General features: G+C 49.7%; 1 protein-coding gene across 1 annotated transcript in view; it reads right to left on the bottom strand.

The window, feature by feature from the left end:
• The window catches only part of PLXNA1 (plexin A1), a 376265-nt gene that overhangs the window by 7328 nt on the left and 347501 nt on the right, over positions 1-21436 (bottom strand). Inside the window, 9 exon segments of the mRNA XM_075321522.1 lie at positions 1507-1657; positions 1748-1960; positions 7032-7201; positions 9203-9393; positions 11907-12003; positions 12327-12430; positions 13367-13526; positions 15059-15112; positions 15471-15617. Of these exon segments, the coding sequence (XP_075177637.1) occupies positions 1507-1657; positions 1748-1960; positions 7032-7201; positions 9203-9393; positions 11907-12003; positions 12327-12430; positions 13367-13526; positions 15059-15112; positions 15471-15617 (1287 nt within the window).

The raw sequence follows: 21436 nt of genomic DNA, 5'->3' as shown, positions 1-21436 counted from the left end.
CAAATTCACAAGTTTGTCCAATAAAAGTGGCACATGTTTTGCGCCATTTTCCGAAACACGTAACGTTCTCATTTTTCGGGATCTATGGCTCAGTGACTGCTTATTTTTTGCGTCTCGAGCTAACATTTTTAATGGTACAATTTTTGCGCAGATGCTATGTTTTGATCGCCTGTTATTGCATTTTGCGTAAAACATGCGGCGACCAAAAAACGTAATTTTGGCGTTTGGAATTTTTTTGCCACTTCGCCGTTTACCAATCAGATTAATTGATTTTATATTGTGATAGATCGGGCATTTCTGAACGCAACGATACCAAATATGTGTATATTTATTTAATTTTTAACCCTTTAATTTTCAATGGGGTGAAAGGGGGGTGATTTGAACTTTTAGGTTTTTTTTTTTTTTTTTTACTTTACTAGTCCCCCTAGGGGGCTATAGCGATCAGCAATCCGATTGCTCTTATCTATCTGCTGATCACAGCTATACAGCTGTAAACAGCAGATTCAGTCACCTCCTGTTTCATTCGGCTCCAGGCCGGGCGAAAACGAAAGTGAAACTTCGTAGCTGCAGGCGTCATCACATGACCCTGTGCTACGATGGCAACCACCGAAAGTCACGTGATCACTCACGTAACTTCCGGTGGTAAGTAAAAAACATGGCCGCGCGCATATAGATCTCGCTGCCATACTTTGGCAGTGAGATTTAAGGGGCTAAATGTTGCGAGTGGAAGCGATTCCACTCGCAACATGCAGGCACACATGTCAGCTGTTGAAAACAGCAGGGGGCGGGGCTTAACGGGACACGCTCCATGACGGATAGATCCGTCCAAGGTCGTGAAGGGGTTAATCATGACATACAAAGCCATCCACAACCTATCTCCTCCTTACATCTGTGATCTAGTCTCCCGGTACCTACCTGCACGCAACCTCAGATCCTCACAAGATATCCTTCTCTACTCCCCTCTCATCTCCTCTTCCCACCATCGCTTCCAAGATTTCTCCCGTGCCTCCCCCATACTCTGGAATGCTCTACCTCAGCATATCAGACTCCTACCGTGAAAAGCTTCAAGAGGAACCTGAAGACCCACCTCTTCCAACAAGCCTACAACCTTCAATAGTCCTCAGTCCAGTAGACCACTGCGCAACCAGCTCTGTCCTCACCTATTGTACCATCACCCACCCCCTGTAGACTGTGAGCCCTCGCGGGCAGGGTCCTCTCTCCTCCTGTAGACTGTGAGCCCTCGCGGGCAGGGTCCCCTCTCCTCCTGTAGACTGTGAGCCCTCGCGGGCAGGGTCCCCTCTCCTCCTGTACCAGTCTGTTTTGTACTGTTAAGGATTGTTGTACTAGTTTTTATGTATACCCCTTTCACTTGTAAAGCGCCATAGAATTAATGTCGCTATAATAATAAATATTATTATTATTATTAATGGTCGCCTTCCTGTGATTTGATTGGCTACCACTGAGTGGCGCCGTTGTCCTCCCGCTCAGATCTGAGTGTGCGCTCACCTCGTCCCTGTACTTGGTGATGTAGGAGTAGATTTCGTGCAGGGCGCTCATGCTGTTGAACTGACTCAGGTGTAACCGGGATTGTTCGGCCAGATACGCGCTCATATCCTGGTCGCTGATTACCGACATTTTGGCGATGTCTGCGTAATACCTGCAACAACAAAAAAAAATCGCCATTATAGAGTGAAAGCAGCTGCAATACCATCCACAGCCTGCGGACAAGGGTGGCGCTCTTTCGTACCTCTCCACCCAGCTCTTGTAGTTGGGTATGTCCTTGGCGTACAGCAGCTTGTTACTGGGCGAATCTTTGCCCAATTTGTGCTCCGACGTAGAACAGGAGTCCATGAATGTCTGCGCCACCACCGAGAGGCAGGCGTCCGTGATGCTGTTCTTGTGAATGTCGAAAACAAACTGAGGGTTCTTGATCACGTTCACCCAGAACCTCAGGGGCAAACTGGAAGAAATGTGAATGGTCAGATGTCATGTGACCAGCGAGAGTACCAATTCACATGTGCCTGTACCTTTAAGACCGGGTAAAGCGCACTATAGGCTTCCTATCCCTCACACACTGCTCTGACCCGGCAGACCCCTGGAATGGTAAATCTGTTTAGATGGAGTTCTACTTTAATTTTTTTCTTCTTAAAGGGGCAGGCTCCCCAAATTACCTTTACAGTAACTTAAGTCTAAGCAAACTAAGCTGGGAGGAGCTGAAAGGGTTAAGCACAGCCTCTGTCTATAGGATATCTACATCGCTCCAGTCACCGTCACTAATTGCTGGCAGCCATTGGACCATGCCAAAGCAATTTATCTGCCACGTTACAAATGTCATACGAGGGGGACGTCCCGCTGGCAGGAAAAACTGTGATGAGATGTAATCACAAAACCAGAACGAAGGATGAGAGGAGGAAACTCCACAGGGGCCCTCGTAAAGGTGACCGGATGCCAAGGGGAGAACCTGCTCCGGGGTTGAGAAGATAGCGGCACAGACCGGCAGGAGGAATTATCCAGAGACAGCGCGGAGATATGAGATGAATGAGGAAAATACGGAGCTGGGGTGGAAGCATCCACCGGATAATGTGGGGGTATCAGAATGACAACAGACAACCTCAGGATCACAGTGGTCAGTGTATCATACAGCAGGATTGAGAGTCCTGCTCTAGGTACAACGGACCCCAGCAGGGACTGACGGCCGGACCCCAGCAGGGACTGACGGCCGGACCCCAGCAGAGACTGACGGCCGGACCCCAGCAGAGACTGACGGCCGGACCCAAACGGTCACTGACGGCCGGACCACCCAAACGGTCACTGACGGCCGGACCACCCAAACGGTCACTGACGGCCGGACCACCCAAACGGTCACTGACGGCCGGACCACCCAAACGGTCACTGACGGCCGGACCACCCAAACGGTCACTGACGGCCGGACCACCCAAACGGTCACTGACGGCCGGACCACCCAAACGGTCACTGACGGCCGGACCACCCAAACGGTCACTGACGGCCGGACCACCCAAACGGTCACTGACGGCCGGACCACCCAAACGGTCACTGACGGCCGGACCACCCAAACGGTCACTGACGGCCGGACCACCCAAACGGTCACTGACGGCCGGACCCAAACAGTCATTGACGGCCGGACCCAAACAGTCACTGACGGCCGGACCCAAACAGTCACTGACGGCCGGACCCAAACAGTCACTGACGGACAAATCTCACTGCCAGTATTCGGATCCGTTGGGGTTGCGCAACTTTGGATGATAAGAATGGCGCTGCAGACTAATCTATTCTCACTATTCATCCATTAGTTGTCAGTCAACGCTCTAAAAATGAACCCTCCCCCTCCTCAAGTAAGAAACTTAATTCCTCCTGTGCTTAAAGAGAACCTGTGATCAGGATTATGTATGTTAAACTACAGATATGGCCATAATGGGGCTGTGACACTGAACAGATACCTGCAGTGCAGAAATCCGCAGTCTGGTTGTTGTTTAAATCATCATTAGAAACTTGGGTTTCCTAAGCTTTTAGGTCATTTTGGGTGGAACTGTGGATGGGGGGGGGGGGGGGTCCTCGGCCCTGCCTCGGCCTCTCCACTGCCACTGGTGTCTATCTTCCTCCTGTTTTAAAGTTCGCGCCGGCAGCGTCCTAGCCATGCGCGGCATTTGTGCAGATTGATTTCCGGGAGGTCTTCAGGAAAATGGCGCCAGCGGTGGCACAGGTGCACATTTAGATCTAAGCTCAACGACGAGATTAATCTGCACAAGTGCAAACTTTAAAGGGAACCCGTCACCAGATTTTGTGCCTATAAGCTGCGGCCACCACCACCGGGCTCTTATATACAGCATTCTAACATGCCGTATATAAGAGCCCAGGCCCCTGTGTAGAACATAAAATCACTTTATAATACCTAAAGGGGGGTGCGGTGCAGACTGGTCAGATGGATGTCCCCGTTCTCTGAGTGCGGTGCCTCCTCTTTCGGCCATCTTTGTCCTCCTTCTGAAGCCTGGGTGCTTGACGCATCCTACGTCATCCACATTAGCTGTCATTGAGGTACTGCTCAGGGCAAATCAAAGTGCACCTGCGCAGGACCTCAATGCCGGCTTATGTGGATGATGATGTAGTATGTGTCAAGCACCCAGGCTTCAGAAGGAGGACAAAGATGGCCGAAAGAGGAGGCACCGCACCCGGAGAACGGAGACATCCATCTGACCAGTCTGCACCTCACCACCCTTTAGGTATTATAAAGTGATTTTTATGTTCTATACAGTGGCCTGGGCTCTTATATACTGCATTCTAACATACTGTATATAAGAGCCCACTGGTGGTGGCCGCAGCTTATAGTCACCAAATCTGGTGACAAGTACCCTTTAAATTTTGATGGCCGAAAGAGGAGGCGCCAGTACCGGAGAACAGAGACACCCATCTGACCAGTCTGCACCGCACCGCCCATTAGGTGAGTGTTATAAAGTGATTTTTATGTTATACTGAGCGGCCTGGGCTCTTATATACAGCATGTTAGAATGCTGTATATAAGAACCCACTGGTGGTGGCCGTAGCTTATAGGCCCCAAATCTGGTGACAGGTTCCCTTTAAAACAGGAGGAAGATACAGACACCAGAGGCAGTGGAGGGGTCGGGGCAGAACTGAAGACCCTACCAAAAGTACTGCCCCAATGCAGGGAGAGCTTAGGAAACCCATGATGATTAGCACTAGAACTACTGGACTCGTGACACCTATATAGAAATACATGGTGCAAAGTAGTCAAAATGACTACCTCAGTAGTTCTAGTGTTAAACAACAACAACCAGAATTCGGATTTCTGCACTGAAGGCTTCTATTGAGTCCGTATCGCAGCGCCATTATGGTCATCACTTTCTTTTGCTTAGTTCTCTGTGCATAAATTTTACAAAAAAATATTCTATAACTTTCCAATATACTTTCTGTTTCAATGTCTCAGCATCTACAACATCTCTGCTTTCTGTGACTGAATAGAAATGAGGGAATCGATTCAAGGATCCTGGTCCAGTAGCCACATCCACAGCCGAAGCGCCAGACAAGAGCCCAGCAAACTGCCTCCTAGTGGCCAACAGGCCCGGCGTGACATCATCAGGATACACACATGACATCACACCAGACCGGCTAATCAAGAGGCGGCTGGTAGGACGCAGTTGGAGAGCTCCGTCTGGCATCGTAGGACTACTGACATGGCTACGGGACCAGGGTCATATGAATCGCTTGGTTCACCTGTACAGGAAGACCCACACAAGATTGATACTTCTCACAGCTGAGGAGGTAGGTTTGGTTGGTTGTTTAGTAATTGAATGTTTCCAAAGAGCAACAGCAAGCAGAGATCTTGAAAATGTGAAGAAAAAAAAGTATATTAGAAAGTTTCAGAACTTTGCTTATGAATGATTAAAGGGGCTGCTGGCTTCCACATCAGGAGGTCAGCGTAGTCACGGCCTCCAGATGCAGAGCACCATCCCTTTAAGACAGGGGTGGGGAACCTTTTTTCTGCTGGGGGCCATTTGGAAATTTCTACCAACTTTCAGGGGCCGCAAAAAATTAACAGCTTGAAAGTTACCCTAATATATTTGGTCAAACAATTTAACTCACTCCTACACCCCAACTATGGTGGCTGGAGCTGCTTTTCTTTGTTGTGGCTGTGATATTCGGCGATATTGAACATGCTGCTTCTCACAACTGCTTTTCCAGGTTTGTCTCAGTCTGGAGCGCAGTCAACAAATTGGTAAATCATAAACATCCCATAGGAGATGCTGGATGCAAATACATCACAGGAGGGGCTGGAGGCAAATACATCACAGGAGGGGCTGGAGGCAAATACATCACAGGAGGGGCTGGAGACAGACATCACAGGAGGGGCTGGGGGCGTATATACATCACAGGAGGGGCTGGGGGCGTATATACATCACAGGAGGGGCTGGGGGTGTATATACATCACAGGAGGGGCTGGGGGCGTATATACATCACAGGAGGGGCTGGGGGCGTATATACATCACAGGAGGGGCTGGGGGCGTATATACATCACAGGAGGGGCTGGGGGCGTATATACATCACAGGAGGGGCTGGGGACGTATATACATCACAGGAGGGGCTGGGGGCGTATATACATCACAGGAGGGGCTGGGGGCGTATATACATCACAGGAGGGGCTGGGGGCGTATATACATCACAGGAGGGGCTGGGGGCGTATATACATCACAGGAGGGGCTGGGGGCTTGGACAGCACTGGGGTGCTAGGAGTCACACAGCACTGGGGAGATAGGAGTCACAGCAGTGAGAGGCATGAACTGCAGGGAGGCATGAGTCACACAGCCTGGGGAGGCATGTAAAGCAGGGAGGCAGGACTTGCACAGCCAGGGAAGGCAGCATTCACTCAGCATGGTGAGGCATGCACAGCAGGAAGGAATGAATCACACAGCACAGGGAGACATACACAGCATGGAAGCAAGACTCGCACAGCACGGGAAGGCATGCACAGCAGGAAGGAATGAGTCACACAGCACAGGGAGACATGCACAGCATGGAAGCAGGACTTGCACAGCACGGGAAGGCATGCACAGCAGGAATGAATGAGTCACACAGCACAGGGAGACATACACAGCATGGAAGCAGGACTTGCACAGCACGGGAAGGCATGCACAGCAGGGAGGCAGATTGCACGTACAGCAGGGAATCCGGTAAAGCTGGTCCTCTTCTTCTGTGGGACAGGAGCACACACAGCGTGAGCGTATCTCACGTATATCCCGCCCACAAAGTACGTCGGAAGCACACTGGTACAGGCCAGTGTGCTGAGAGCCTATGCTATGTGCGCCACAATGTGTGATTTAGAGGGCCAGCAGCCGACATGATCATGGCTGCCGCCGGAGTAGTGCGGTCACCGGGAATGTGCCCAGGGCCGTATAAAAAGTCGTTGCGGGCCGCATACGGCCCGCGGGCCTGAGGTTCCCCACCCCTGCTTTAAGAAATCTCCCCCAGTATCGGGGGAGCACCGCGATGGGTTCAGTTACCAGTTGCTCTTCCATGTGTGCCGCACGTCGTAGTCCGTGATCTGGTGCTTGTCAGCCTGCTCGTCCAGGAAGTCAAACATGTACTTGATGGCAAGAGGTAGAGCGCTGCCGCGGTGTGCGGTGCTGAAGATGGTCTCGAATAAATCGTCCACAAACTTCTGCAGCGTGCCCTGTACAGAAAGCGAGGAAGGGGGGATGGTAAGTAAAAAACACAACGCACATAATATGACCAAAAGAGGGACTCACCCCTCGCACTACAACCCCCAGAGAGGCACGACGGCAGCCAGATTCTGCTTTCCAGGAACAGATAAACTGATTTTACGCTTTTTTTCCCCCAGTTTCCACCTGACGTTAATGTACAGAATTACAGCAGCGTTTATCTAATATCTTCCACTTTTGTCGGGGGAGGGGGTGATAAAACTGTCGATCTCCTCTGGGGACCCCCACAAATGCATCAGGAATCCTCCAGAAATCGCCGAAATATTTCCTTCTTGCATCCGCAATTAATTTTGTTGTTCTCGGCGGCAGATTCCCCCATAGAATTAGGAGTTATTACGGCGGCAGAGACGATATGTAGCGAGGAAGATTTGCTGAAGGTTCGGCGTCCGCAGAAAAGCTCATTAAAAGGAGGAATTAATCTTTCCCGCAGCCGTTAATATCCATAGAGCCACCGTAAATACTGCGCTCTGCTGAAAAAATATATATCCAGCCTGAACGTATATGTGTATATGGGGGGGAGGTGTAAATAACGCGGACGGAGATTTACGGCTCCTGTAATTAGCGGGGATTTTATATCGGGGGTTTATGTAGGAACCTGTAAATTCAGCTTTATACGCCACATTATAAAACGGCGGGTGATTTGTGTCATAACCCATCAGTGGCAGCGGTGAATCCCATCCCCCGCCTTTAGATTTGCCGATGTAGAGGAAGTGAAATTACTCCGCCAATCACTGTCATCGAGGGCAGATATCGGGGGAAATAGACGCTGCAGCAGCCGTTGGCCGGGGGTCTGCGCCTGCTCAGTCATCAAGCAATAAGATAAACGAAGGTGCAAAGAACTTTCCCTGAATCCTGCATATACGGGATTAAGGGGTGCCAGAAAATCAGGATCTGGTATTACAGAGCATCTGTTTACCAAAGGAGGAGGGTGTGCTGCAACCACCAGGGAAGAGGGCAACCAATCTAATCTGTGATCGGAAGGGAAGAGAGGCTGCGGAATTGGGAGGGTGTGCTATGACCACCAGGGAAGGGGGCAACCAATCTCATCTATGATCGGAAGGGAAGAGAGGCTGCGGAATCGGGAGGGTGTGCTATGACCACCAGGGAAGGGGGCAACCAATCTCATCTGTGATCGGAAGGGAAGAGAGGCTGCGGAATTGGGAGGGTGTGCTGCGACCACCAGGGAAGGGGGCAACCAATCTCATGTATGATCGGAAGAGAGGCTGCGGAATCGGGAGGGTGTGCTGCGACCACCAAGGGAGGGGGAAACTAATCTCATGTGTGACCGGAAGGGAAGAGAGGCTGCTGAATCGGGAGGGTGTGCTGCGACCACCAGGGAAGGGGCCAACCAGTCTCATCTGTGATCGGAAGGGAAGAGAGGCTGTGGAATCGGGAGGGTGTGCTACGACCACCAGGGAAGGGGGCAACCAATTTCATCTGTGATCGGAAGGGAAGAGAGACTGCGGAATCGGGAGGGTGTGCTGCGACCACCAGGGAAGGGGCCAACCAATCTCATCTGTGATCGGAAGGGAAGAGAGGCTGTGGAATCGGGAGGGTGTGCTACGACCACCAGGGAAGGGGGCAACCAATTTCATCAGATTCACCAAAGGAGGGGGGCGTCTCATCTGATCGATCTCAAGGAAAGCTGTGGAATTGGAAGGGTGTGCTGCGATCACCAGAGAAGGGGGCAACCAATCGAATCAGATTCACCAAAGAAGAAGGAGTCTCATCTGATCGATCGGAAGTGAGGCTGCGGAATCGGGAGAGTGGGACGGCCAGCAGAGATCTTTAAAGTAGGGCAAAAAGTTTATTTAAACATTGCCAAATTATTGATTACACTTGGACCCCACAATATGTTACTGTGGTGGTGTCCAGAGCAGAGACCCAATTGATCAGATAAGGTGGGTCCGCAGTAAAAATGAGTCTCCAGGAAGCTACATCAGATTTCTTACCTTGGTGGCCAGCAATCGGGTAAGGTAGATCTCGGACACCATCTTGCTCCCTCGGTCTCCCTCTCGTTGGTCCAGGTGGTCATGGTTCTTAACCAGATGCCAGAGTTTGGTGCCACTTTCCAGGTCGGGGGTGATCATCGGCGTGCGGGAGCGCAGACTGTCAGGGCTGGACGCCGTCCGTAACATGCTCTCTGGTGGGAGGACAGAGGAAGGTCAGGAGGACAAGGTGGTCTACAACCTGCAAGACTGGCTCATTGTGCATGCTGGGAGTTGTAGTATCACAGCAGACGTCCCCGTGCTGGAGAAGCGTCGACTGCCGCTTCTAATTGAACTTCATGATGTGTCTCGAGTCGCTTCACTGCCGGGAACATATTACTGTCATCACAATCCCACACGTCTCCCCCATCAGGTCCCACCAATCACTCAGACTCCAGAATAACCAAACGCCGGCGAGTTCCACCACTCATTTTCCGTTTCATCAATCTCATTTTTTATCTATTATTATCTATTTAGCTCACAGCCCATGACGGCACCGGAAAGAAAATCTCTGCTCCAGGAGCGGTCGCTCCATGAAATGGAGCTGCACACAAGACATGACACTAAACCAAAAGCTGACTCAATGAGTGTACAGCTATCATTCCCTGTTATCAGCCAGACTATGGCCAGGCGGACTGTAGTGTTTGCTCTGCGATCACTAATAGTGCAAGAAACCTCCAGGAAGATTTGTATATATGGCTGTGGATGTGCTGCAGAATCATGGAGGTGCTGCAGAAATGGCTGTTGGTCAGTACATGGCGAAGAGCTGTGCACCGCGTGTCTGATCTGCAGCCACATAACACACAAGTTTTATTTCTATATCGATTTTGACCCCCTGCTGTCCTATAAATGACACCTACGATGCAAAGAAGCAGACGCTGGCTCCGGCGCTGACATTTCAAAGCCAATTATGTGCGATAATTAATTTCAGCTTCGCTATCAATTCCCTCTGATTTGAGATCGGTTCTGCCGCTTTAATTAGTGACTAAAAGGAAGGATATTTGCTTGACCTCCAGACAATACATTACTTTGAAGATAAACAGACACCACGGACCCTGACAAGGATAAGAGTGAAGAAAGGACCTAGTCGTGGCCTACGCAGCGCCTATCTCTTCACCACTGGCTGCGATCCACCCTCGTGTCCCGTGCATCCCCCTATGTCCACCACTGACCGTGATCCCCCTCGTGCTCTGTACAGCACCTATAACTCTATCCCTAACTACAATCCCCTCCTCGTACTCCGTACAGCTCATATATCTCCCCGACTGTGATCCCACCCTCACACTCTGCACAGCCCCTATATCTCCATCCCTAACTACAATCCCTTCTAGTACTCCGTACAGCCCCTATATCTCCACCACTGACTGCAATCACTCGCTCTTGTACCCGTACTGCCTCTATATCCACCACTGACTGTAATCCCCCCCCCCCCCCCCCATACAGCCTCTATATCCCCCCCCTCGTACCCGTACAGCCTCTATATCCACCACTCAGTGCGATCACTGCCCCTCGTACCCGTACAGTCTCTATATCCACCACTGACTGCGATCACTCCCCCTCATACCTGTACAGTCTCTATATCCCCCCCTCGTGCCCGTACAGTCTCTATATCCCCCCCCTCGTACCCGTACAGCCTCTATATTCACCACTCAGTGCGATCACTCCTCCTCGTACCCGTACAGTCTCTATAGCCACCACTGAATGCGATCACTCCCCCTCGTACCCGTACAGCTTCTATATCCCCCCCTCGTACCCGTACAGTCTCTATATCCACCACTGACTGTGATCACTCCCCCTCGTACCCGTACAGCTTCTATATCCCCCCCCTCGTACCCGTACAGTCTCTATATCCACCACTGACTGCGATCACTCTCCCTTGTACAGTCTCTATATCCACCACTGACTGCGATCACTCCCCCTTGTACCCGTACAGCCTCTATATTCCCCCCTCATACCCGTACAGCCTCTATATCCACCACTGACTGCAATTCATCCCCCCCATACCCCATACAGCCTCTATATCACCCCCTCGTACCCATACAGCCTCTGTATCCACTACTGACTGCGATTACTCCCCCTCGTACCCGTACAGCCTCTATATCCACCACTGACTGCAATCCCCCCCTCCCCCTTGTGCAACCCCTTTTTTCTCCACCACTTACTGTGATCTACCCTTGTGCACTGTGCAGCCCCTATATTTCTACCAGGGATTGCAATCCCCCCTCGTGCTCTGTGCAGCTTCTACATCTTTTCCCTTTTCCTTACATAAAAGTTCAGGAACTTCTAGGTTAGTTCCAGCGTTATTTAATGTGATTTTCTCTGTTCACATCCAAAGCGGCTTTCCAAATTCTGCCAGTCGCCAAATTGGAAACAGACAGCAGTTTTGGCTCCACCCGCTCTCAGAGACGTGATCTTAGGGCCGATTTCTAGACCTGGCCATAGATGAAGTAACTATTGTGCAAATATTTGGCAATCTCTCCCGACTCCTCCATACACAAAAGCTCGGCTCAAGTTTATGTATGTTCAAGGGAGAGAGAGGAGAAAGCCGCTGTCCGATCTCTGGCAGCCGCTTATCTCCCCTGAAAAATAAAGGGATGGGTCGCTGACGTTCCACCTGCCCGTCCCTTCTTTCTCCCCCCATCAGACGATTGGCCGGTTCCGCACTCACCGTATCGACTCAAAGATTTTGTAAACGTGGAGGAGTTGGAGATGTTATAAGCAGAGTTCTGTTTGGGCACCAGAGCGACCGAAGATCCATCAATAACCTGTAGCGAGAGAGAATAGTGCCCATGTACAGTCAGTAGCCATCAGATATCCCTCCCGACCCCCCGTATACATGGTGGGCATACACGTGTTCTCAATGGGGAACAGTAAGCCACTGCAAGACACTTCTAGACTCCGCTCATCTCCCTTGAGAACAAAGGATTGGGCATGCTGAACATTAACATGGCTGATCCTTATTTTCTATGACATCTCCCATCAGTGGGAAATTGACCACATATACAAGTCCAAAATCAGAAGTCCGGTGACTTTGCTCCTGTGTTTTTAGCCACTGCACCTATACATGCGTGGATCGTAGGCTACGCACCTGGTAATGAGCCAAAGTGTTGAGGCGTTTCCAGTCATTGTCTATTTTGGTTGTCACATCCTCATCTTGCAGGATTATCCGTGCCATCCTACCCTGGCGCCACTCTGTGGGATAAAGAAGAAAGAAGACATTCACTTAGGTGGGCAACCAACTATCAGAGGACCCGCAACATCTGTAAGAATGGGGGGGGGGTCAGAAACCAAAAACTGCCAGCAAGAACGATCAGCTGATCCGGTACTCTTCTCTGCTTTCAGGATCTGGAAGGGTCCTGGTTCCTCTAGTCTGAAGTGCCACATTTCTGGATTGTTTTCTAATTTCACAAGGTGTCTATTAATAATCTCCCGTACCACACTGCTGGGACAGGGTCAGAAAGGGCAAGAACATGGGGCATCATGGAGCAGAAGGCAACCCTTACCATGGATCTTGTCTCCTGCTTTGGGAGACCCTTATCTCAAGGACTCTTGACATTTACACCATGTGACCTAATAACAGGTTGTCAAGTGTGACCCCAGTCTCATACTAAGGTCCATGTCTCCTTTCAGATCCTCCTGTTCCTCAAGGTACAAAGCCCCGAGAAGGAGCCTCCATTTATCACAAATGTATGGCTTAGTCCCCTTTGCTCTTGGGCAGTCTGAGACCAGGCTCCATGGCCCTCGATTCCATCTTTAAGATCCTATCTCCCCACGAGGTCCACATATCTCATACGGATACCTTCCTGTTGTCTACTTTGGCCCTTTCCTTCTAAACAGCCATGAAGGAGACATGACTCCAGGCACTTACCAAGGTCCATGTCTCCTTTCAGATCCTCCTGTTCCTCAAGGTACAAAGCCCCGAGAAGGAGCCTCCATTTATCACAAATGTATGGCTTAGCCCCCTTTGCTCTTGGGCAGTCTGGGACGAGGCTCCATGGTCCTCAATTCCATCTTTAAGATCCTATCTCCCCACGAGGTCCACATATCTCATACGGATACCTCCTTGTTGTCTACTTTGGCCCTTTCCTTCTAAGCAGCCATGAAGGATACATGACTCCAGGCACTTACCAAGGTCCATGTCTCCCGCTTTGGGTCTCTGGGAATAGGGGACCCCCTTGTACACCGCGTCCAGCAGCTTCTCCTTCACTTGGGTGATGGTGTCGCAGTTCAGCACCTTCACTGGAATTTCGGGGGCGTTTTCATTCTCAGGGTTCACACAATTCAGCGTCTGTAATCAAGAATTTGCATTGTAACAGGAGATTTAGGAATTCAGCACGACCCGCAATGAACTAATTCAATTATTCTACATTTTTTTGTAGAATTTACGGCTTTAATAAGCGCAACTCCCCCAGAAGGAGCGGAGATCACAGGTGCGAGGTGCAGAGATTGATGCTCATTAAACCCGTCTCATGCTGAAGGAGTAGACGGTGCCGACAATTTCAGCCTTCTCCTCAAAAACCATGAGCGGTGGGCATCGCCGCATGGCACGGAGATAAATCAAGCCTGGACCTGGGGCTGTTACACGTAGCGGCCATGTGCCTGAGTGGCGGAAGGTCTGGCACTAAATGTGATTATAAAGCCATGTGCTTCACCTGTACTTACTGCAAAACTGCAGCCATTAATGGATGTTCCAGACCGCAAAACATTACCTCCCGACCACAACATGACCCCTTCGTGTAATAGCACCCTAGTCCAAAAATTATACTGTAGAGTCCACATCCAGAGTCGGTCACTTCTGCGCTGATGACGTTCTGACATGAGCACCTGCTGAGATGTGTGCACAAAAAGGACGTGCAATACCTGACAATCATGCACGGCGTAATGTCAATGACAGGGAAGCGAGCGGCTCTGGAAGTTGCTGGATAACCCCTTTACACATCTTCAATATCAGCACAGAATACAAGGTGCTCATAAGCTCCCCCTGGTGGCTGCTACAGACAGCCAGCAATATGACATGTAACTGTGTGTACACAGGGGATTTGGAGCTTTCTATCAGGGAAGCAGACATTTTTAAGCAAAGCAACAGAATGGGACATAAACCTGTCATAAGGGTAGAGCCTCCCCCTTTAGACATCAGAGCCCCCACCCCATAGACATCAGAGCCCCCTCCTTAGACATCAGAGCCCCCTCCCCCATAGACATCAGAGCCCCCTCCTTAGACATCACAGCCCTCTCACCCATAGACATCAGCCCATCGCTGACCTTATGGAAAGCAATAAAGATCTGCTTGCGCCAAGCAGAATATGTGCATGGCAATGTTCACACGTTGCGTTTTTTTCTGCAGCCAAAACCTGCTCTCTTGGCGGTAAAGAAGCTCCTTCCAAAAAGCCGGTTTTGCTGCATCATTTATCTACAGTACATGTTTAATAAAATTTCTTTCGCCACAAAAAAAAAAAAAAAAAGGTCGCGGTTGTGTTTTTGCAGCATTTTTACATTCTGTCATTGCTTTCAATAATGAAAAAAAACACTTAAAAAATGCTGAAAAAGTTGACATGCTGCTTCTTTCAAAGACGCAGCAGTTTTTCATTGCGTGCATGAGATTTCTGGGATCTCAGCTTTTGCTGGTTCTGAAAAAAGCGGGTCTTAATTTGCATAAAACGCATTGGAAAAAAAAACAAAAACGCAGAGTGTGAACAAAGCCTAAGGTGCACATGTACTTGGATACACATGAAGCCATGAAATGGATTGAAGGATCCCATCTACAGACCCCCCTCCCACCACCACCACCAAAGCGGAGGAAGGGGGAGCGAGTAAACTTACTTGAGGCGAGCGGCAACATGACTCATCGCTCAGCCCGTCATCGGCACAAGGATTCTTCAATCCATTAACAGGCAAGCCACATTAGTGAGACACACAGAAGAGGGAGAGACAGGTTGTCGAGAGAGAAAGAGAGAGAAAAAATACCAATGTAAGATGAACGGGTGGGAAATCACCATTAACAAAGCAGCCACAGACTCATCCAGGAAGCAACGTCTGTGGTCAAGGCGAGTACGGGACAGGAGCGAGACAAAAATATGTCTGACCCCATCTGCACTGAGGTACGGAGGACACCGCGGTGGCACCACCACCCTCCTGGCTGTCCAATACCGCTTTCCTGCATGATTCATGGCTGCCCTGGAGTATAAACATCCCAAACCGGGATTTCACAGATCCCCATGCTCCGGACACTGACCAGCATCTTGTAGTCGATCTGCTGGCGGATGAGCTTGTCTTCGCTCAGGGAGTATCGCGCTTCTCCTGTGATGGCGTCGATCGGCCCCTTCTCCATCTGCTGCTTGATGGCGCAGTACAGCATGAACAGCGGCTCGCCGGCACACTCCTGGATGGGACGAGAGGAGACGACATTTAGGTCATGAGATGAAGCACCCCAATATCTGACACCACATTACATATCGTATATACCGAAGGGGTTTTCCCAGAAGTATTTACCCCCCCACCCGCAGCACCACAAGCGATCATGAAGATGGGGGGTCCCAAATGGCAATGTGCATGTGTGAGCATCACTCCATTCACTTCTATGGGTCTATGGAAGTGGCAGCATGAATGTATGACCACTGCTCCCAGACAGAGAATGGAGGAAACGCATGTGCACTACAACTACCTGGATGTGAATGGAATGAAAGGAACGCATGCGCACTACCTCTACATGGATGTGAATGGAGTGAAAGGAACGCATGCGCACTACCTCTACATGGATAAAAATGGAGTGAACATAATGCATGCGAACTACCTCTACATAGATGTGAATGGAGTCAACATAACGCATGCGCACTACCTCTACATGGATGTGAATGGAGTGAAAGGAACGTGTGCGCACTCTCTCTACATGGATGAGAATGGAGTGAATATAACGAATGTGCACGACCTCTACATGGATGTGAATGGAGTGAAAGGAAAGCATGCGCACTACCCCTACCTGGATGTGAATGGAGTGAATATAACGCATGCGCACTAACTCTACATGGATGTGAATAGAGTGAATATAACGCATGCGCACTACCACTACATAGATGTGAATGTAACGCATGAGCACTATCTGTACATGGATATGAATGGATATATAACGCATGCGCACTACTACATAGGTATAAATGGACTGAATGTTACGCATGAGCGCTATCTCTACATGGATGTGAATGGAGTGAAAGGAAGGCATATCCACTGCTGCTCCATTCACAAAGGGCACTTTAGGAAAAATGCTCTTGGGATCACTGTGGGACCCAAAGATCAGACTCCCAAGTAAACAAAAGAATCAGGACTCCTACTGTCTCCCATCTGGAGAGAGCGCTTAACACATCAATGGAGGTGGTAGTGTCCAATAAGAATTCATCGACCGCTTCATTCACTTCTATGAGAGAGAAGCTCATGCATGTGCACTGTCACTTCTTTCACACAGAAAATAATGGGACCCCATTTACATGATCGCTTCTTATACCGCGTATTGGTCATGTAATTTATGAAACAACCCCCTTTATAGAGCGGTTTCACGCCGCTCGCTTCCACATCAGAAGATGGATGATGCCGACGATGCATGATGGGCAAGTATTATGCCTGATGTGACAATGACGCTGTGTCTCTATGATAGCAGAAATTGCACATGTATGTTGGGATGTGATGTCACAGGCACCGCTCACCTCCTAATGTGCTGCTGAATATTCAAGTCCATATCTATAGGTAAAACTCCACTGTGGATTTTGCAGCGGATACACCCCAGCCATATTGCATGGAGTGACATCTGCATTAAGTGACAGTGTCCCCCCGACTCAGCGAGCGGTCCGTAAATCTGACTAGCTTTACATAGAGGTCTGATCTTAGTGAGCGGCTTAAATATACACGTCCTTACACTAATTATGGTCCCCGATGGGGGATGAGACGATGGTGCAGCCACAGTACACAGCCCATACTGACGACACCGCTGGCCACCATGGACTTGGACACAGAGCGGCTTTCACATGTCAATCTGCTTTGGTGCAAAAGTGCAAGTACTTCCCTGTCACCATATGCTGTTAGCATCTCGTTAGCATCTGCAGTAATTAAAGAGACAGCTGCTAACGAGCGAGAGCAGGCATACATCATCCCCAGACCTTCCAACAACGCGCTTGTCTTTGAAATTATGGTTCATTTGCAAACTTAGCTTCATTAATTCAACTTGGGGAAGGCAATGCGCAGGATCTGAGAGGAAGCAGCCCGCGCCCGGCCGCGCTGCGAATAATTAATCGTTCTGGAGATAAAGAGGAGGCAGAAGTTTTCGGGGAGACCGGTGGATTAACCACCAAGAGGGGACTGATGTCCGCGCAGAGCAGCTTGGTGGGAGGTCAGCAATGGTGGTGCATTGTGTGAGCGGCCATCTTTATATTCAGGAGGTCTGCGGAGAGTCGGCTGTGGGCGGCTGCATGAAATCTGCAGGAGGACGATGGAGATGGGTTTCTTATTGACGGACAAAGCATGAAAAGACTACGTTTGGGCAAACAATGATGGGCAGAATTAATTAATGACCATCTTCCAAGCCACCTGGTTTGTGAACATGGTCAGTATCATGGGGTCGAAGCGGACAGATGAGATCCTTGTATGGCATCTGCTCCAGCCGGTCAGCACCTTCTATGGTGTCCGATACGTTGCTTCAGCACCTTCTATGGTGTCCAATCCGTTGGTTCAGCACCTTCTATGGTGTCCAATCCGTTGGTTCAGCACCTTCTATGGTGTCCAATCCGTTGGTTCAGCACCTTCTATGGTGTCCAATCCGTTGGTTCAGCACCTTCTATGGTGTCCAATCCGTTGGTTCAGCACCTTCTATGGTGTCCAATCCGTTGCTTCAGCACCTTCTATGGTGTCCAATCCGTTGCTTCAGCACCTTCTATGGTGTCCAATCCGTTGCTTCAGCACCTTCTATGGTGTCCAATCCGTTGCTTCAGCACCTTCTATGGTGTCCAATCCGTTGCTTCAGCACCTTCTATGGTGTCCAATCCGTTGCTTCAGCACCTTCTATGGTGTCCAATCCGTTGCTTCAGCACCTTCTATGGTGTCCAATCCGTTGCTTCAGCACCTTCTATGGTGTCCAATCCGTTGCTTCAGCACCTTCTATGGTGTCCAATCCGTTGCTTCAGCACCTTCTATGGTGTCCAATCCGTTGCTTCAGCACCTTCTATGGTGTCCAATCCGTTGCTTCAGCACCTTCTATGGTGTCCAATCCGTTGCTTCAGCACCTTCTATGGTGTCCAATCCGTTGCTTCAGCACCTTCTATGGTGTCCAATCCGTTGCTTCAGCACCTTCTATGGTGTCCAATCCGTTGCTTCAGCACCTTCTATGGTGTCCAATCCGTTGCTTCAGCACCTTCTATGGTGTCCAATCCGTTGCTTCAGCACCTTCTATGGTGTCCAATCCGTTCCTTCAGCACCTTCTATGGTGTCCAATCCGTTGCTTCAGCACCTTCTATGGTGTCCAATCCGTTGCTTCAGCACCTTCTATGGTGTCCAATCCGTTGCTTCAGCACCTTCTATGGTGTCCAATCCGTTGCTTCAGCACCTTCTATGGTGTCCAATCCGTTGCTTCAGCACCTTCTATGGTGTCCAATCCGTTGCTTCAGCACCTTCTATGGTGTCCAATCCGTTGCTTCAGCACCTTCTATGGTGTCCAATCCGTTGCTTCAGCACCTTCTATGGTGTCCAATCCGTTGCTTCAGCACCTTCTATGATGTCCAATCCGTTGCTTCAGCACCTTCTATGGTGTCCAATCCGTTGCTTCAGCACCTTCTATGGTGTCTGATGCATTGGTTCAGCACTTTCTATGGTATCCGATCAAATAGGTCTGTAATTTCTAAGGTGTCCGACCCAAAAGATCAGCACCTTCTAAGGCTACCAGTCAGACAGGTCAGTACTTTCTAGGGCATCAATAGCACATGGCACTTCTGGCTATAAGCAAAGGTGCACTGGTAGGTTTCCAAACCGTAGCAGTAATCAAGTGACTACTTTCTAGGGCGTCCAATCCAATGGACCAACACCTTTTAGGGTGTCTGATCCGATGCTTCAGCATCTTCTAAAAAGTGTCAGATCTGATGCTAAAGCACCTTCTAAAGTGTCCAATCCTATGGTTCAGCACCTTCTATGGAGTCCGATCTGTTGGTTCCAATCAACGGTTCAGCACATTAGAAGGTGTCCGATCCGATGGCTCAGCATCTTCTAAGGTGTAAGATCCAACGGTTCAGCATTTTCTAAAGCGTTTGATTCGATAGGTCTTTACTTTCTAGGGCTTCCAATCCAACAGGTCAGCATCTTTTAGAGCGTCTGATCTGATGGTTCAGCGCATTCTATGGTGTCTGATCCGATAGGTCAGCGCATTCTATGGTGTCTGATCCGATAGGTCAGCGCATTCTATGGTGTCTGATCCGATAGGTCAGCGCATTCTATGGTGTCTGATCCGATAGGTCAGCGCATTCTATGGTGTCTGATCCGACGCTTCAGCATCTTCTAAAGCGTCCTGACAGGTCGATACCTTCTAAAGTGTCCGATCCGACATATTCACACCTTAAGGCTTCCAATCAGACAGGTCAGCACGTTCTGGAGCATCCGATCTGATGTGGGAGCACCTTTTAGGCTTTCAGAAAAGCTGTAACTGATTACATGACTCTTGACTCCTGTAGTCAGGGGGGCGGAGTTTTCTCCTTTTAGTGCCCTGATGACACATTGTGAGTCCTAGTAGATTCCACTGCAATCTCTTCACTTTCCCCTGTGAATAGCACAGATGACCATATTACAAGGGGAGAAGTTCCTGGCGCCCCCCGTCCCTTTTAAATGTACAATACAAACAGCGGAGAGGCTGATGTTCCCGAGCAGAAAGCTACAAATAAGAGCGGAGTGTTATTGCCGGGCTGGAGCTCATCAGGCATCTAATACTGCGTGTTTCTCAGCACTACAGAGCGGTTTTCTTTCTCTGTGGCTTTTCTCGCTTTGCAGGGAATGTCTCATTACACTTCTGATAAATAACGACGCCGGACGTGAGAGGCGGAGGAGAAGTATATAATATATACACACACAGTGTGACAATGCAAACCCCGGCCCACCCAACTTTCCTAATGCCCAGAAAAACAAATCTGCCCTTTCCGCCTTTTTTAAGTTGCGAGCGGCTTGTCGCCGGTGGCCTCCCATGATGCACTGCTCTGTAAGTGTGTGATAACAGATGGGCCATGAGCACAGGAAGAAAGCAGCCGGCTACTGGTAATGAAGATGGAATGGATCGGGAGCCGGTGGTCGATAGGAGCTAAAGCCTCCACCAGGAGGGTAATGGGTTCTGGGGGGGTTAAAGCTACTAAAAAAAAAGTGTCCAACGATTGTCTGGCAGGAGCGATCACAGCGGGGGGTGACATTTAGGCTAAGGCCGCCCTGTCGCCTCCTGGAGAACTCTACATGAATGACTGATTGTCAATGCGGCAAAAATCGGCAAAATCAGAGTCTCCCGTACCTGGGACGACGCCAAACAATGAGATCTGAGCTGAAGAGGTGCATTGTGGGAGTTTCCTCTATCCCTATCCACAGGAGCTTACAATCTAATTCTCTCACTCATGTTGTGTTTCCATTCACCATCAACTAAAGCTCTGCTTGCTGTCTGTGAATGGGAACATTCCTGTTTACATAGAGGCTGAAAACCTGTTCTAAGAGGACACTTATCACAGTTGTATCCAATCTAAACAATCTACCAAAACAGCTGCACTGATCTCTTTCCTGTCCTGATGGTTTGTTACAATGTATCAGCTCACAGAGGATTGTATAGAAAGAGTATTGTACCAAAACTGTCTATACAATCCTCTATGAGCTGATACATTCCACAATCTGACTGCTCTAACTGTAAAGAACCCTTTCCTATTTACCTGTCGGAATCGCCTTTCTACCACCCGCAGTGAATGCCCACTGGTCCAACTGCCACTACTACCTCTTGTGGTCGGCATTCCACAGTGTGACTGGTTAACTGTAAAGAACCCTTTCCTATTTAGCTGCCGGAATCGCCTGTCTTCCAGTCCCAGTGAGGGCCCCTGGTCCGACTGCCATTACTACCTCTTGTGGTCGGCATTTCACAGTCTGACCGCTCTAACTGTAAAGAACCTTTTCCTATTTAGCTGCTGAAATCATCTTTCCTCCACTCAGTGA

This window comes from Anomaloglossus baeobatrachus, chromosome 8 (genome assembly GCF_048569485.1).
Source record: "Anomaloglossus baeobatrachus isolate aAnoBae1 chromosome 8, aAnoBae1.hap1, whole genome shotgun sequence".
Lineage (NCBI taxonomy): Eukaryota > Metazoa > Chordata > Amphibia > Anura > Aromobatidae > Anomaloglossus > Anomaloglossus baeobatrachus.
Note: the sequence above shows the minus strand (reverse complement) of the source record. Positions and strands in the feature narration are given on the sequence as shown.